Below are 15,180 nucleotides of genomic sequence, written 5' to 3'. Positions count from 1 at the left end.
AATTACTTCATTTATTTTCCAGATTGTAACAATTTTCTTGTCATTTGCCAAAAAAATGTTCATTACATTCAGCTTGTATTTTCTTAGTTTTGTATGATAGTTTATATATTTTGTTATCAGTATCCAGACGTTCCACCCTTAATCACTTGAAATTGTTTTGAGGCCAGTTATTTCACTTGTTTTATAATTACTGACATTTGTAATTATCAGAGTTTTTGGTTATTGTCTAGTGAGTAACTTTCTAAATCAATCTAAAAGTTTGTATTTGTAAGGTAATAAGTCATGTGGAACTACTTGTATAATCACTGGGAGATGTTAAGACTTGTGAAGTTTTTAATACATGCCTGTGTATAAATATATAAATATACATAACACTTATGTATATGTAAAAACGGCTCGTTAGGGTTGAGAAAATATTTTACATAGAAGAGCGAACAACGTTTCGACCTTCTTCGGTCATCGTCAGGTTCACAAAGAAAGAGAGAGGTGACTGACCGGAAGCTGACCGCATGTTTGAAAGGGGTTGTGTAACTGAGTGTCGGAATGTAGAGGGCGGGCTTAGATGTTTGAATATATAATTTTATATTATTTATTTTATTATTATTATTTATTATATTATTTTTTAATATAGATATAAAGGTGTTCCTTTGTATTGGTTTATTTTGGGTTTAAGTTGTTGTATAAGTAAGGCTTCTTTAATTTTGTGTTTGTTTATGTTTGTTTCTTTATTTAGTATTTGAGTGTTTTTTATGGTTACGTTGTGTTAATTTGACTTGCAGTGTTCAAAAACGTGTGAAGGTGACTTTTTATGTTCATTGAATCTGGTTTCCATTTTTCTACTTGTTTCTCCAATATAGAAGTCGTGGCAGTTATCACATTGTATTTTATAAATAATGTTTGTGTGATGTTTGTCAGTGTAGTTTTTACATGGTATAGACCTCAGTTTTGTGCTTGGGTTTTTAATAAATTTGGTATTAACTGGAATGTCATATTTTTGGTATGGTATGCATATATGGTATGCAGCAGTATATGGTTTCGGGAGATATATTTACTTTTGTTGGTTGATTTTGCTTTATGTCTAGGTGTGTGCGTATAATGTATTCTACGGTTTGTAGAGGAAACTTATTGATGTTGATGAAGTATTGTTTTATTTTGTCTAATTCATCGTTAATTTTATCTGGTGAGCATAGTTTTATGGCTGTGTTTATTTGGTTTCTTAGTATGTTGAGTTTTTGATTTGTTTTATGTACTGAGTCCCAAGGAATGTATAGTCCAGTATGGGTGATTTTTCGGTGGATTTCTGTTTTAAATTGTGTATCGGCTCTTGTAATTTTGAGTTAAGAAATGATATTTGATTGCTTCCTTCTTATTCACATGTGAAGTTGATGTTAGGATGTATAGCGTTAATGTGATTGAAAACATTAAGTATGTGTTCTGTAGATGTGAATCTCGCAATCGTGTCATCTACATATCTGTACCAGTATAGTGGTGGATGTAATGCTGTGTTAATTGCTTGTGTTTCAACTTGTGTCATAAAAATATTGGCTAGAACTGGTGATACTGGGTTGCCCATGCTTAGGCCATTTGTTTGTATATAGTTGTGGTTGTTGAACATGACACTTGTCTTCATCGTGGTGAATTCTATGAGGGTTGCTGGGAATGTCTATAGATGGGTTAGGGTCTTGGATGTAGAGTTCTAAGGCTATCTTGCAGGCTTCAGCAGTTGGAACTTCTGTAAAGAGGGATATAACATTGAAACTGGCCATTGAAGCTTTATGATTAAGTTGATTAAGATTAGACTTGAAATTTAAAGTCTTTGATAAATGAGCTGGCTGATGTTACATATTTGGAGAATGTCTACCAAGATTGTAATTAAACAATTCATATGTGGACATCATTGGTCCACATATGGACAATTTGGTTTATGAGGTTTGGGGATGCTGTATATTTGTGATGTGTGTGAGTTGGTTTTGTGTAGGTAGGAATAAAGTGTTTGTGAAATTGTTAAAGAAGCCTTACTTATACAACAACTTAAGTGCAAAATAAACCAATACAAAGGAACACCTTTATATTTATATTAAAAATAATATAATAAATAATAATAATAAAATAAATTATATAAAATTATATATTCAAACATCTAAGCCCTCTACATTCCGACACTCAGTTACACAACCCCTTTCAAACCCCTTTCTTAACTTACTGTTAAGAGTAGAGTGTTCGTGTGTATGTGTGAGAAGTTAAAGTACAAAAGATCACTGGTTCTTTCAGTGACTGGCTTGAAGTTAACATTCAGTATTGTTCATGATCTTTGACAAATATTTAATGCTATAGAAAATTAATAAGTGAGTAAAGCTTTACTGTCATGTTGCTTCTTCATCGTTGAACATCTACAATAATCTTTTAAAACTTTTTATCCTAGTGTACTTCATTATCAGTTTGTTTGTCCTTGCTTCCATCATATCTGTGTACAATTGTGTGGAACCTTCTGTGAAAAGACTTTCTATTGGAACATACAGGTGAGCACATCTATATATGGAAGTACTGCAGTAGAGCTGACAAAACCTTTTTTGACTTGCAAGTAAACTTGTAGAAAGCTGGCTTTGACTCATCTGGACTGTTACACAAAGAGTGTAAAGTTGGCTTTAACTCGCCTAGACTGTAACACATAGTGTCTCAAAACGACTAACTTATCTGGACTGTAACACAAAGGGTGTAAAGTTGACTTTATTTTGCCTGGACTGTAACACAAAAATGCATCTCAAATTGGCTTTAACTCGCCTGGGCTGTATCACAAAACAGCGTCTCAAATTGGCTTTAACTCACCTGGACTGTGACACAAAAATGTGTCATGTGATGAATTAGTTAGCTGGTGACACTTCTTGTGTTACAGTACATTACATATTCTTTCCTCTTACCTTGCTGCCATTTTTAAAATATCTTTTTTGTAATTTTCAAATTTTACTCAATGTTTTTAGGATGTTGAAGGAATAATAATCTTACGAGCTGAAAATATGTTTGTTAATACTTTATCAAATGGGCCTATTATCAGATTATATTCAATTTAAAATTGATTGGGGTGTGAAAATGAATTTAAATGCACTGAAAATTAAAGTCTCCGACAAAAATAATATTAGATCAATAAATGTAAGGAACATAAAGTTTTATTAGAAAGAAAGTAGACACTTTTTAAATTTCTTTTTACATAAATACTAGATTACCTTCCTTGAAAATACATGTGCATTACAGATTTCAAATAATTTTTGAATGGTACTGAATTGTGACAAAACTGAGAGATGCAGAAAATGTGATGGATGAACACATTAGCTTCCTTGTATAACATATCAGAGTTGCGGTTTTATTTTATATCTGCTCTTCTTACCGAAATATTAATAGTTTTTCATTGCTTTAGGTGTCTCTCGTTGTGAAGTTTTTTTATATTATTATTTTTATTATTCTTTTAGACTTCCCAATTGTAACTTCCTATGTTGTAAAGGAAGTTTACAAGTGTATCAAGTGGTGGTTTTGTTATTTGCTGTTACTCTTGCTGTTACATGGGTAATTATTAGAAAGGAAAGGTAAGTATATTTCTGTGTGTTAAAATGTTTATGAGTGTAAACAGATGGTGGTTTTGTTGTTTGCTGTTACGTGGGTAATTATTAGAAAGGAAAGATAAGTATATTTCTGTGTGTTAAAATGTTTATGAGTGTATCAGGTGATGGTTTTGTTGTTTGCTGTTACGTGGGTAATTATTAGAAAGGAAAGATAAGCATATTCCTGTGCGTTAAAATGTTTATGAGTGTAAACAGGTGGTGGTTTTGTTGATCGCTGTTCACGCGGCAATTATTAGAAAGGAAAGATAAGTATATTTCTGTGTGTTAAAATGTTTATGAGTGTAAACAGGTGGTGGTTTTGTTGTTTGCTGTTATGTGGATAATTATTAGAAAGGAAAGATAAGTATATTTCTGTGTGTTAAAATGTTTATGAGTGTAAACAGGTGGTGGTTTTGTTGTTTGCTGTTACGTGGGTAATTATTAGAAAGGAAAGATAAGTATATTTCTGTGTGTTAAAATGTTTATGAGTGTAAACAGGTGGTGGTTTTGTTGTTTGCTGTTACGTGGGTAATTATTAGAAAGGAAAGATAAGTATATTTCTGTGTGTTAAAATGTTTATGAATGTAAACAGGTGGTGGTTTTGTTGTTTGCTGTTACATGGGTAATTATTAGAAGGGAAAAGTAACCCTATATTTCCATGTGTTGATTGTAAAACTCCTATAGTAGCAATTACTATAAATTGTAAGATACATATAAAACACTTCATTCAGGATGGTTGCTGATACCTAAAACTGTATTTTTCACTCTGAACTGTTCAAAACTGAAATTCAAAGATGTATTTCCAAAGATATAAGAGCAAAATTTTTGCATCACTTTTTCTCAAAGTAATTTTTGAAGAAATAATGAAAAAGGTGAATTTTTATAAACCTCTAGAATATATACACACCTTTCTTCAGACTTCACTGATGATTGAAGGATGGTTTTCCAAAACATTTGTCTCATAAAGAAATTGATACATCTTTTATTTCTTAAACATTTATTTACGGTGGTGCATTGGGTTCGTCGAGTACTGTTCTTGTAACTATATTGGTTTTCCCCTTATACTATAACTTTTTTTTGGCAGCTGTTAAAATTAAATTTAAGTGCAACAATGGGATAATCTAATATCTAGAAACACAAGTGGAATTTAAAGACAAGAGCAATCTGACTTCCAAATCCAAGTATAAACTGTTTCTACTAATTTATAATAATAAGAAACTTCTTGTGTGTATTTTAGACTGGTGAAACAATGTTTTGTGTTCTAACTAGTTATTCCTGGATTCTTCAAGACATCTTGGGGGTGGCATTTAGCATCAATATGCTAAAGTCTATAAGACTTCCCAGTTTGAAGGTCAGTAATTAATATATTGAGTTACATTATTTCTTGGGAAAGTGGTGATAGAAGTTTGGAACTTTAGAGTTCGTGTTAGATGAAAGTGATAATTAATTGCTAATTAGAAGAGAAGATAATTATTTAAGTAATTTTAAATCGTTTGACAATTACATCATTACTTGTATATTATTTTAGGATAACATTTTATTTATGTGATGTTTAGGTGAAATGTCACTAGAAGTTCAAATTTTGAAACATATTGAAAAGACTTAAGAAGGAAATGGGGAAGGAGAGATTTATTAAAATGTATGGTTTTAAATAAATACATTATTTGTCATGTGTACTGTCATAATGAAAACAATGTGTGCTCCAAAGTATGTCCTACTAACATGGTTTCTATACTGACTGTGTTACTGTTTACAACCAACAATGGGCCCAGCATGGCCAGGTGGTTAAGGCACTCGACTCCTAATCCGAAAGTCGTGGATTTGGATCTCCCTTACACTTAACACGCTCGCCCTTTCAGTTGTGAAGGCATTATAATGTGATGGTTAATCCCACTGTTTGTTGGTAAAAGAGTGGCCCAAGAATTGGTGGTGGGTGGTGATGACTAGCTGCCTTCCCAGTGGTTTTACACTGCTAAATTAGGAACGGCTAGCAGAGATAGCCTTTATGTAGGTTTGTATGAAATTCAAAACAAACCAACCAACAGTTTTTCATTTACTGAAACTTACACCTTTAAACAGATTTAGTATAATGCTCAGATCAGCCAGCATCATCTATTTTACTTTATTAGATTTTTTAGATATGGTGAATCACCAAATATCAATTGATATCATACTCTTCCAAAAATATATCTTTTATCAGTTTTGTGCTTTTAGGTGTGTTATATCTCCATAGTTACAGATGGAGAACTTCATAGTTTGTAGTTACAGATGGAGAACTTTGTGGTTTGTAGTTACAGATGGAGAACTTTGTGGTTTGTAGTTACAAGTGGAGAACTTCATAGTTTGTAGTTACATATGGAGAACTTCATAGTTTGTAGTTACAGATGGAGAACTTCGTGGTTTGTAGTTACATATGGAGAACTTTGTGGTTTGTAGTTACAGATAGAATTCTTCTTCTCTGTAAGTGACACAATCAGTTAATCTGTGTAATATTTTTTTAATAGTCAAGTAGCTCAAACCTTGATTTTTAACTGCAATTTCAACTCAGTATGAAACAAGATAAATGACCACCTAGAGATAAGAAGTTAATTAAACATATGATAACATATAAACAGACATATAAATGTTTAGTTTCACACAAAGAGTTTCTTTTGTCCTTGAACAATGTTTTCAGCAAAATCGTTACCATTATTTTGTTTGTTTACATTAGAATTAACAATGTTTGTTTACCACTTTAGAGCAAGGACTTTCATGGGTGGTGTTAATTTTGTGTTTTTTCTAGTATGTTGTGTAATGTGGTTCTACTTGTTTTTTTACAGATACCGCGCCATATTTCTGGTTCTTCTAGTATGTTGTGTAATGTGGTTCTAATTTTGTTTTTACAGATATGTGCCATACTTCTGGTTCTTCTAGTATGTTGTGTAATGTGGTTCTACTTGTTTTTTTACAGATATGTGCCATACTACTGGTTCTTCTAGTAACGCTTGTGTAATGTGGTTCTACTTGTTTTTTTTACAGATATGTGCCATACTTCTGGTTCTTCTAGTACGTTGTGTAATGTGGTTCTACTTGTTTTTTACAGATATGTGCCATATTCTCTGGTTCTTCTAGTACGTTGTGTAATGTGGTTCTACTTTGTTTTTTACAGATATGTGCCATACTTCTGGTTCTTCTAGTAATGCTTGTGTAATGTGGTTCTACTTGTTTTTTACAGATATGTGCCATAATTCTGGTTCTTCTAGTACGTTGTGTAATGTGGTTCTACTTGTTTTTTTTACAGATATGTGCCATACTTCTGGTTCTTCTCTTTTTCTATGATATCTTCTTTGTTTTCATCACTCCATTTTTAACTGCAGTAAGTCTGTTACTTTAATTATTATATAACTGTAAATGTCTTAAATTTTTAGTTGTTTTCTTTAATATGGTTCTTATTACTTTTGTAAGTTTTCCTTCATAGTGCAATTTATGCATACTTTAAAAAGTTGTAACTTAATTTGTAATACTTGTATTGAAACAGAGTAAAATGTTTTAGACACCATTAGAAAGAGATTCAGTTTTTGGTAGCGGAATCACCGCCCGTAGGGCAGTTGCTTGTCCATATGCCAATCATAGTATTTATATCTCATTGAAAAAAACTTAGGAAAAGGGAATTGTTTCTAAAACAGGATTTTTCTTCAAAGTATTGCATGGGAAAAGTGTCTGAATTGTCCTAATATAAACTGTAATGTTTTTATGTATAATAAAAGTGGGTACGTTTATTTTAAAGAATAACCCTTTTTAAGAACTCCATTATTTGTGTAATATATTTACAAATTACATCAATAAAGATACAATCAAACCCTCATGAAAGTCACGTTGTTACTTTTATTTAAAAGTGGGTCCTGTGATAAAGAAGTCGTCATTGTACGTACTGTAGTTAGAACAAACTGTCCGAACCTTGAATACTTATTTCCATCACATACATAGATAGATACATATAAATACACATTGAATCTGTTGTAAAAAAAATTCCCTCGTTACTACTATATTTTGGGTTTGACTTTGTATGTTAACAATTTACTGGATATTTTAATTATTCGTATGAAACTCTTATCATTTGTTTAATCTGATGTTGTGATAAAAAAACTGTCTACATGGTAACAAGTTACCATAACTTTGTTTTTGTTCTTCACAGATTTTCATAATATTTTCTTGTCAATTTCAACATTTGATTGTTATATGTTCAGTGAGTGTCACATAATTTTTGTGTCATCTGTATTACAACTTTTGAGCAAGCATTTCAACTTATCACTGACATCATTCTTAACACATTTAGTATGATTTATAGTTCCATCTTTTTTTCTTGTTTTTAATTAAATGTAGCATTTATTCAAGAGCAAGTTGTTAGAATGTTTAAGGAATTTTGGATTTTTAACTAATCAAACAAGATTTGATACTGAATTGAAAGTGCTAAAACAAATTAGTAGAAGTATAGTTAGGGATATTTGTTTGTGTTATTATGTAATGTAGGGTGAGAATATAGTCTATAGATGTTATTATGTAATGTAGGGTGAGAATATAGTCTATAGATGTTATTATGTAATGTAGGGTGAGAATGTAGTCCAAAAGATGTTATTATGTAATGTAGGGTGAGAATGTAGTCCAAAATGTTATTATGTAATGTAGGGTGAGAATATAGTCTAAAGATGTTATTATGTAATGTAGGGTGAGAATATAGTCCAAAGATGTTATTATGTAATGTAGGGTGAGAATATAGTCCAAAGATGTTTATTATGTAATGTAATGTAGGGAGAATGTAGTCCATAGATGTTATTATGTAATGTAGGGTGAGAATATAGTCCATAGATGTTATTATGTAATGTAGGGTGAGAATATAGTCTATAGATGTTATTATGTAATGTAGGGTGAGAATATAGTCTATAAGATGTTATTATGTAATGTAGGGTGAGAATATAGTCTATAGATGTTATTATGTAATGTAGAGTGAGAATATAGTCCAAAGATGTTATTATGTAATGTAGGGTGAGAATATAGTCTGAAGATGTTATTATGTAATGTAGGGTGAGAATATAGTCTGAAGATGTTATTATGTAATGTAGGGTGAGAATATAGTCTAAAGATGTTTTCATTTTTTTAATTTGATAAAGAAAGTCTGTAAGTACATGGAAAACATTTCAAACAAAGGATTTTGTAATTCAGACACCTAAGGTATAGATAATGCGGTAAACTGTTTAGACAAAGTATTTTGTAATTCAGAGAGGAAAGTATAAATACATGGTAAAGTGTTCAGACAAAGTATTGTATAATTCAGACAGGAAAGTTTACTGGCACATAAGAAAGTTTTGAAATAAACTACTGTGTTGTATCAAACCAAAAATGACCACAGTTAATATTTCTAATCTTTGTTATTGAAAAACCTTGAATTGTAGTAAAATTAAATTTTTCGTACAGTTCAAAGTCTTCTACAAATATTTGTTGAAATGTATACAGTTTAGGGATCAGACTTTGTTATTTGGAAAGAAACCGTGATATGAAACACATAATTTCATAAGAAAAAGGTTTTTTCCAGGACTCAAACCTCTGTTGGTAATATAAAAAATGACAGTATGAAAAATGATTAATTTGTAAACAGCCTTAAGTTTTGAAGTTACACTAATTATGCTAATGCTGTCATCAAAAATGTTTTGGACATTTATTGTTACAGTGGAACCCCTCTAATTAGGCCAGTTAATCTCAGCCCCAAAGGTGGCTGCTTTAGAGGGGTTCCACTGTATTATTATAAACTTCCAAGGAATGGAACTTGATTGTTTGTGTTTTAGTTACTTGTATATTTTTAAAACACAAAATAAAAAGATGGTTTTGATTGTATCTGTAATATTAACATAGTTTAATGCTGTTTCATTTCTAAAATTTCACTTAGAATATTTTTTATTTACTGTCCTTCATAATGTAGCTTTGCCAGTTTCATCTCTTTTGTACATTTTTTCGAACACTTTATTATTATAACGAAGTGGTTATTATTTTTACTGTTTAACTTTCTCAGGTTATGTCATCCATCTTTTATTGAACTGTATACAGAGCAGAATTCTTTGCCTTTGAGAAATATGTCGTGGTTATGAGTGAATACCATTGTATGTGAGTGAGATCGTCATCAACCAGCTGTAACCATGTAGTAGTAATATTAAATGGCAGTATAGATTTGTAAAAATACTAGTAATGTTGTGATGGAATTTGAGGATAAATTTGGCTTATTTTTCTGTCACAATGTTTAAGCAATTCAGTTTTGATGTGTAGTTTTTTTAAAGGTTTTTTTTTTCTTCTTCTTTTCCATAGAAAGGTGAAAGTGTTATGGTGGAAGTAGCTACAGGAGGAAGTAGCCAAGAAGTGGTAAACTTAAGTTTTGTTCACTCGTTTTGGTGTATGTGAAACTAAAAATTTTGTATAATACAATATCTTGTTTTATTTTCACCAGTACTTGTAGAAGCTGCTGGATTATGAATGCATGTAGTTGAATTTAAGAGAGATAACTAACAAATTAAGCTAAAAACTATAAATATTGAGGACCCTGTATGGACAGGTGGATAAGGCACTTGGCACCTAATCCAAGAGCTGCAGGTTCGTATTTCTGTCATACCAAACGTGCTCGCCCTTTCAGCTGTGGGGGCATTATAATGTGACAGCAAATCCCAGTATTCATTGGTAAAAGAATAGCAGAAGAGTTGGTGGTGGGTGGTGATGACTAGCTGCCTTCCCTCTAGTCTTACACTGCTAAATTAGGGACGGCTAGTGCAGGTAGCTGTCGTGTAGCTTTGCATGAAATTCAAAACCAGCCAAGATAAATCCTGAGTGAAAGGTAGGATCTGGCAAGATTAGTATTGTTGACAGTTCACACATTCAGTACAAAAACATGTAAAAACACCATTATTAGCCTGAAAGTGTTAAGTTTACTTAGTAGTGGTGATTATTTTGACTTTTTTTTTTTTAAGTTGAGGGAGCCATTTTATCTACAGGTTAAGCAACGTGGGGAAAATGTTTTAATGCATAATATTAGTGCTAAGGTACTTAGAATATCTATGTCTGTTAATAACAGTTTTCTGTTTTGGATCCACATTGTTTAAATTTGGTAGAGGAATTCTTTATAGACCAAGATTTAACTTTAGGGATTTCTGTTTTACTGCTTTAATTCCATGAACAAGGGATCTACTGAGAGAGAGATGGCCATCGATAAACAGAAGAGCTGGCTAATATTACATGTGATGTAATATGAGGACCTCTAGATTAGATGTGATTAATGTGCTGTTGCTAAAAGCAGTGGAAGAGAGTGGTCCGTGCTCACTTAGCTAGTGGATTCATAATTTTAGAAAAAAAAAAGAGACAGATTTTAGTTTCAATGTTGTAAAATATATATATGTGTGTGTCTTACTGCAGTTCTTCAAAAGTGAGACCTGGAGCTCTGTACAGGAGAAATCAGTAATTTGTAAAATGTTAAATTAATACTCTGACTGATTTATTTCTTAGCTGGAATAAAAGGTTTTTGGTCTGACACGTAGAGGATACAAGACATGAGAGCGTGGTTTACTTGCAGCATAATTATTTGTTCTTAAGATATAAAACAGAGAGTCGCTTTCCCACATTATCATTTGTGTTATTTAGACATGAAACAGAGGGTTTCTTTCTCACATTAACTAACGTTTGCTCTTGAGACATAAAACTGAGATTTGTTTTTTTCTTTTGACATATGAAAAAGGTTTTCTCCCTCCCAAGTTGTTGTTAAAACAAGTCAGATTCCAGTTTTTCATGTTGTAGCTATTAAATCATATATCAGTGAGGTTTTCTCTACTGCAGTGTTTGTTATTGAGATAAGATTTCATCTTTACATGTTTACTCCACAAGTCTTTCATCATGGTTGAAGAAACTGTGATAATGTGAAAGAGAAAGCCTCACTTCCATGTCCTAATATGTGTATTTATCACTCATTAATGGATACCATCATCTATTTATTTATAAGTGTTTACACCATCTGTGCTTGGCTACATTCTTACCCAATGTTTTCCAGTTTCTCAGGATAGCATCAACTATTTATTTATAAGTGTTTACACTGTCTCTGCTTGGTCACACTTCTTACCTAATGTTTTCAGCTCCCCATGGTACTTTTCACGTGTGCCTCACTTCAGTCTTGATCCAGTATCAGTGTGTTATCAACAGTATTCTCTGCTAGGATTTGGTGACATTCTTGTACCAGGTGAGAACGTTCTCTACACATGTTTTAAATAAGTTGCATCACTGTCGTAAGATGCCAGCAAAACTACTGATGTGAAATATACCATACTAATAATATATTGACAATACTCTGTTACTGACAAGTACGTAGGTTGTTTGTAACCTGTGTATTACATCTGCTAATCTAATAGACTAAATTAGGAAAATTAAGTGTAACAATTTAACTTTAAACCTATTTTGTGTTTGATTTTTCTGTCCAGAAGTTCTAATTTAATGTGATAATATATAAAATATCATCCATCTTGGTTCTACTGAAGTATGGGATATGATTCACAGATATTTTTCTTCACACTGTTTTAAGGTTTATTTTGGTGTAAGTTTTCAGCTCCAAGTATAGCTTTGTTACTGTAGTCTCTATAATCTGTACTATTCTAATGGATATCAAGTCATGTGGTCTACTTGTCTGAAGAAATTACTTATAAGCAAAGAATTTCCTTATGGATTACTATTAATTGAAAAATAACAGAAACAAGGGGAATCCTCTGAAATTCAGAGATCTCAACTCTGAATTTCCTTATAGATTACTATTAATTAAAATATAACAGAAAACAAAACATGTAAGAAGGGAATCCTCTGAAATTCAGAGTTGAGATTTCTGTCTCTCTTTCTTTCTTTTTACTTTGTTATCATCTGCTATAGTTATATTTGAATTTTTTTTAACACTTCATTGCTATCTTGATTGAAAGAGGCAAGAGAGATGGTTGTAATCTTAATATTTAGCAATGAGAAGCCAAGTACTTGTATCGTAATGTTAGTGGCCTCTTTATATTTTCTCTTATGTTAGAATTCATCTCTGTGATAATTTGCATATGCTTAAAGTTTAGAATGTGGTAGTTTACGTGGCATATTTGGTCATTATCAATGTAAATGTTTTACAATTTCTGATATATCTTTAATAACCAGCCATTTTGGTAACAGTTTGCTTGGTTTCTCTGATATAATGTTTTGAGCATTCAGGTTTAATGTCAACAAGCACATGTTTCAGTTGACTTCAGGTTATCTCGACAAAGGTAAGAATGGTTTATAAGAGGATTTCTAACCAAACTTAATTTCTCCACATCATTTGGTACATGTGGTAAAGTAGTTATTTTATCTTTGTATGTATAGAAATTGAGAAATGTATTTTGAGAATGGATTTTACTTTGATTCTTTTCTGAGGACAGTTGTTTTCTCTGAACTCTTCTTGAAAGAACTGTTTGTTTTGTGCAAGGTTTTCTTCTGAACAGATGTTGATAGATTGGTGTTTTTCATTGCCTGTTTCTTCACTTGAATTGGCATTGTGACTTTTGTTCGTTAAAATATAGTAAGCATTTTAAAAATGTATATTCCATCTATAGATGGCTGTTTTGAGAATTATTTTTGATTACCAGGAACAGTAGACAGTTAATGATATCAATTCCAGAAGTTAATTATGCGAGTTGGTCTTAGTTGTTTAGTTGGCAACAGAATCATAAGACAGTTCAGATGAAGTGACCATAAAAGGAAATGCTTATCAAGTCCAAAGTACCATTCTCTGTAGAGATGTTTGTAGAGTCATTTCTTACAGCTGTTTGTAATAAATTTCTGAAATAACTTGTGACAGAGAAGATGTTCCTGTAGAAGCTGTATCAGTCATACTGTAAAATTTGTTCTTTCGTTGGAATTAAATTAGATTTCAGATAAATACCTACAACTTTGAAGAGATCTATAGATATATTGGTGGTAAGTTGGAGATAGTTGTAATTGGTCAATTTTGAAGCAATAAAATGTTTGCCTTTTGAACAGAACATTTTGTAGACCGTAAAATGACTTCAAACTAACCGGTAATGTATTGGGTTGAGGAATAATTTGTGAGTGTTTTTTCAAGTTAAAAAAATATATTCATAAATGAAACGCTTTCGCAAAATATTTCATGTTATTTGGAAGATAATTTTTTGCTCTAATAGATGGTGTGTTTGATTTTCATATGTCTTTAATTTTTGCTTTAATTTTCAGCTCATTAAATGGAATGTCAAATGGACAAAATCGAGCATTTTGACACCATCTGCTTTTTGCATTTAATTTCTTGCAATTTCATTTAAAACAATGCATACTGTGTACCTAGGTATTACATGAAATAAAGTATCATAATAAATGTTTTGGGTGTAATGTGTTCATGCATTGAAGTATTGTATAGTCTTGCATGTAATGCTTGAATGAAATTATTTAAAAATGCTCAACAATTATTCCTCAACCTAATAGTTATTAGAGGTAGGTACATCTGAAGTTATTGGGTACGAATATAATTGAGTTCTTTATGGTACAAGCTGTTTAAGGAAAAAAGAATTATAATATTGGCAAGACACTTGGACATCTTGCAAGTTGAAGAATCAGTGTCTTAAGCCTTAATTTTGGAAGGCTATGCTATTTTAATGGGTTTTTTATATACAATATCTATCTCAGAAAATTCTTTGGTTATAATACAATCTCTTTTATTTGCTCTACATGAGATCAGTGTAGTTAGACTCCATGGTCCAAGTAAATATGCCTCGCCCACACTGGAGCTGGAATCATAAACCCTGAAGCCACATGTTACTGTATTGTGCTTTGTTTATGACAACATGTCTCTTGTATTGTGCTTTGTTTATGACAACATGTCTCTGTATTGTGCTTTGTTTATGACAACATGTCTCTGTATTGTGTTTTATGACAACATGTCACTGTATTATTTGTGCTTTGTTTATGACAACGATGTCTCTCCATTGTGCTTTGTTTATGACAACGTGTCCTCGTGCATTGTGCTTGCTTTGTTTATGACAGCGTAGTCTCTGCATTGTGCTTTGTTTATGACAGCGATGTCTCTGCATTGTGCTTTGTTTATGACCAGCGTGTCTCTGCATTGTGCTTTGTTTACATTAACGGTTCTGCATTGTGCGTTGTTTATGACAACGTGTCTCCTGCATTGTGCTTTGTTTATGACCATGGCGTGTCTGCATTTCATTAGTGCTTTGTTTATGACCGAGCCCTCATCATTGTGCTTTTGTTTTATGACAGGCGTGTCCTCAGATTAGTGCTTATGTTTATGACAGCTGCTGTCTCTCTGCATTGTGCTTTGTTTATGACACAGCGTGCCTCTGCATTGTGCTTTGTTTATGACAATGTGCCTCTTCATGAGTGCTTTGTTTGCGCACAATGTGCCTCTGCATTGTGCTTTGTTTTATTAACGCGGTTTCAGATTATGGCTTTGCTTTGTTTTATGACAACGGTTCTTATTGTGCTTTGTTTATGATTGCCTCTTCATAGTGCGTTTTGTTTATTAATGGTCTGCTTCTATAGTGCTTTGTTTATG

At 32.0% G+C, this 15,180-nt stretch overlaps 1 protein-coding gene across 1 annotated transcript in view; it reads left to right on the top strand.

Annotated features, from left to right (window-relative positions):
• The window catches only part of LOC143223904 (signal peptide peptidase-like 2B), a 67,018-nt gene that overhangs the window by 6,909 nt on the left and 44,929 nt on the right, over positions 1-15,180 (top strand). Inside the window, exons 5-9 of the mRNA XM_076452378.1 lie at positions 2,423-2,519; positions 3,465-3,578; positions 4,863-4,944; positions 6,874-6,948; positions 9,927-9,980. Coding sequence (XP_076308493.1) covers positions 2,423-2,519; positions 3,465-3,578; positions 4,863-4,944; positions 6,874-6,948; positions 9,927-9,980 — 422 coding nt within the window. The remainder of the gene's footprint in view (positions 1-2,422; positions 2,520-3,464; positions 3,579-4,862; positions 4,945-6,873; positions 6,949-9,926; positions 9,981-15,180) is intronic.

This window comes from Tachypleus tridentatus, chromosome 8, assembly GCF_004210375.1.
Source record: "Tachypleus tridentatus isolate NWPU-2018 chromosome 8, ASM421037v1, whole genome shotgun sequence".
Lineage (NCBI taxonomy): Eukaryota > Metazoa > Arthropoda > Merostomata > Xiphosura > Limulidae > Tachypleus > Tachypleus tridentatus.
This window is presented reverse-complemented; position numbering and strand designations above follow the sequence as displayed.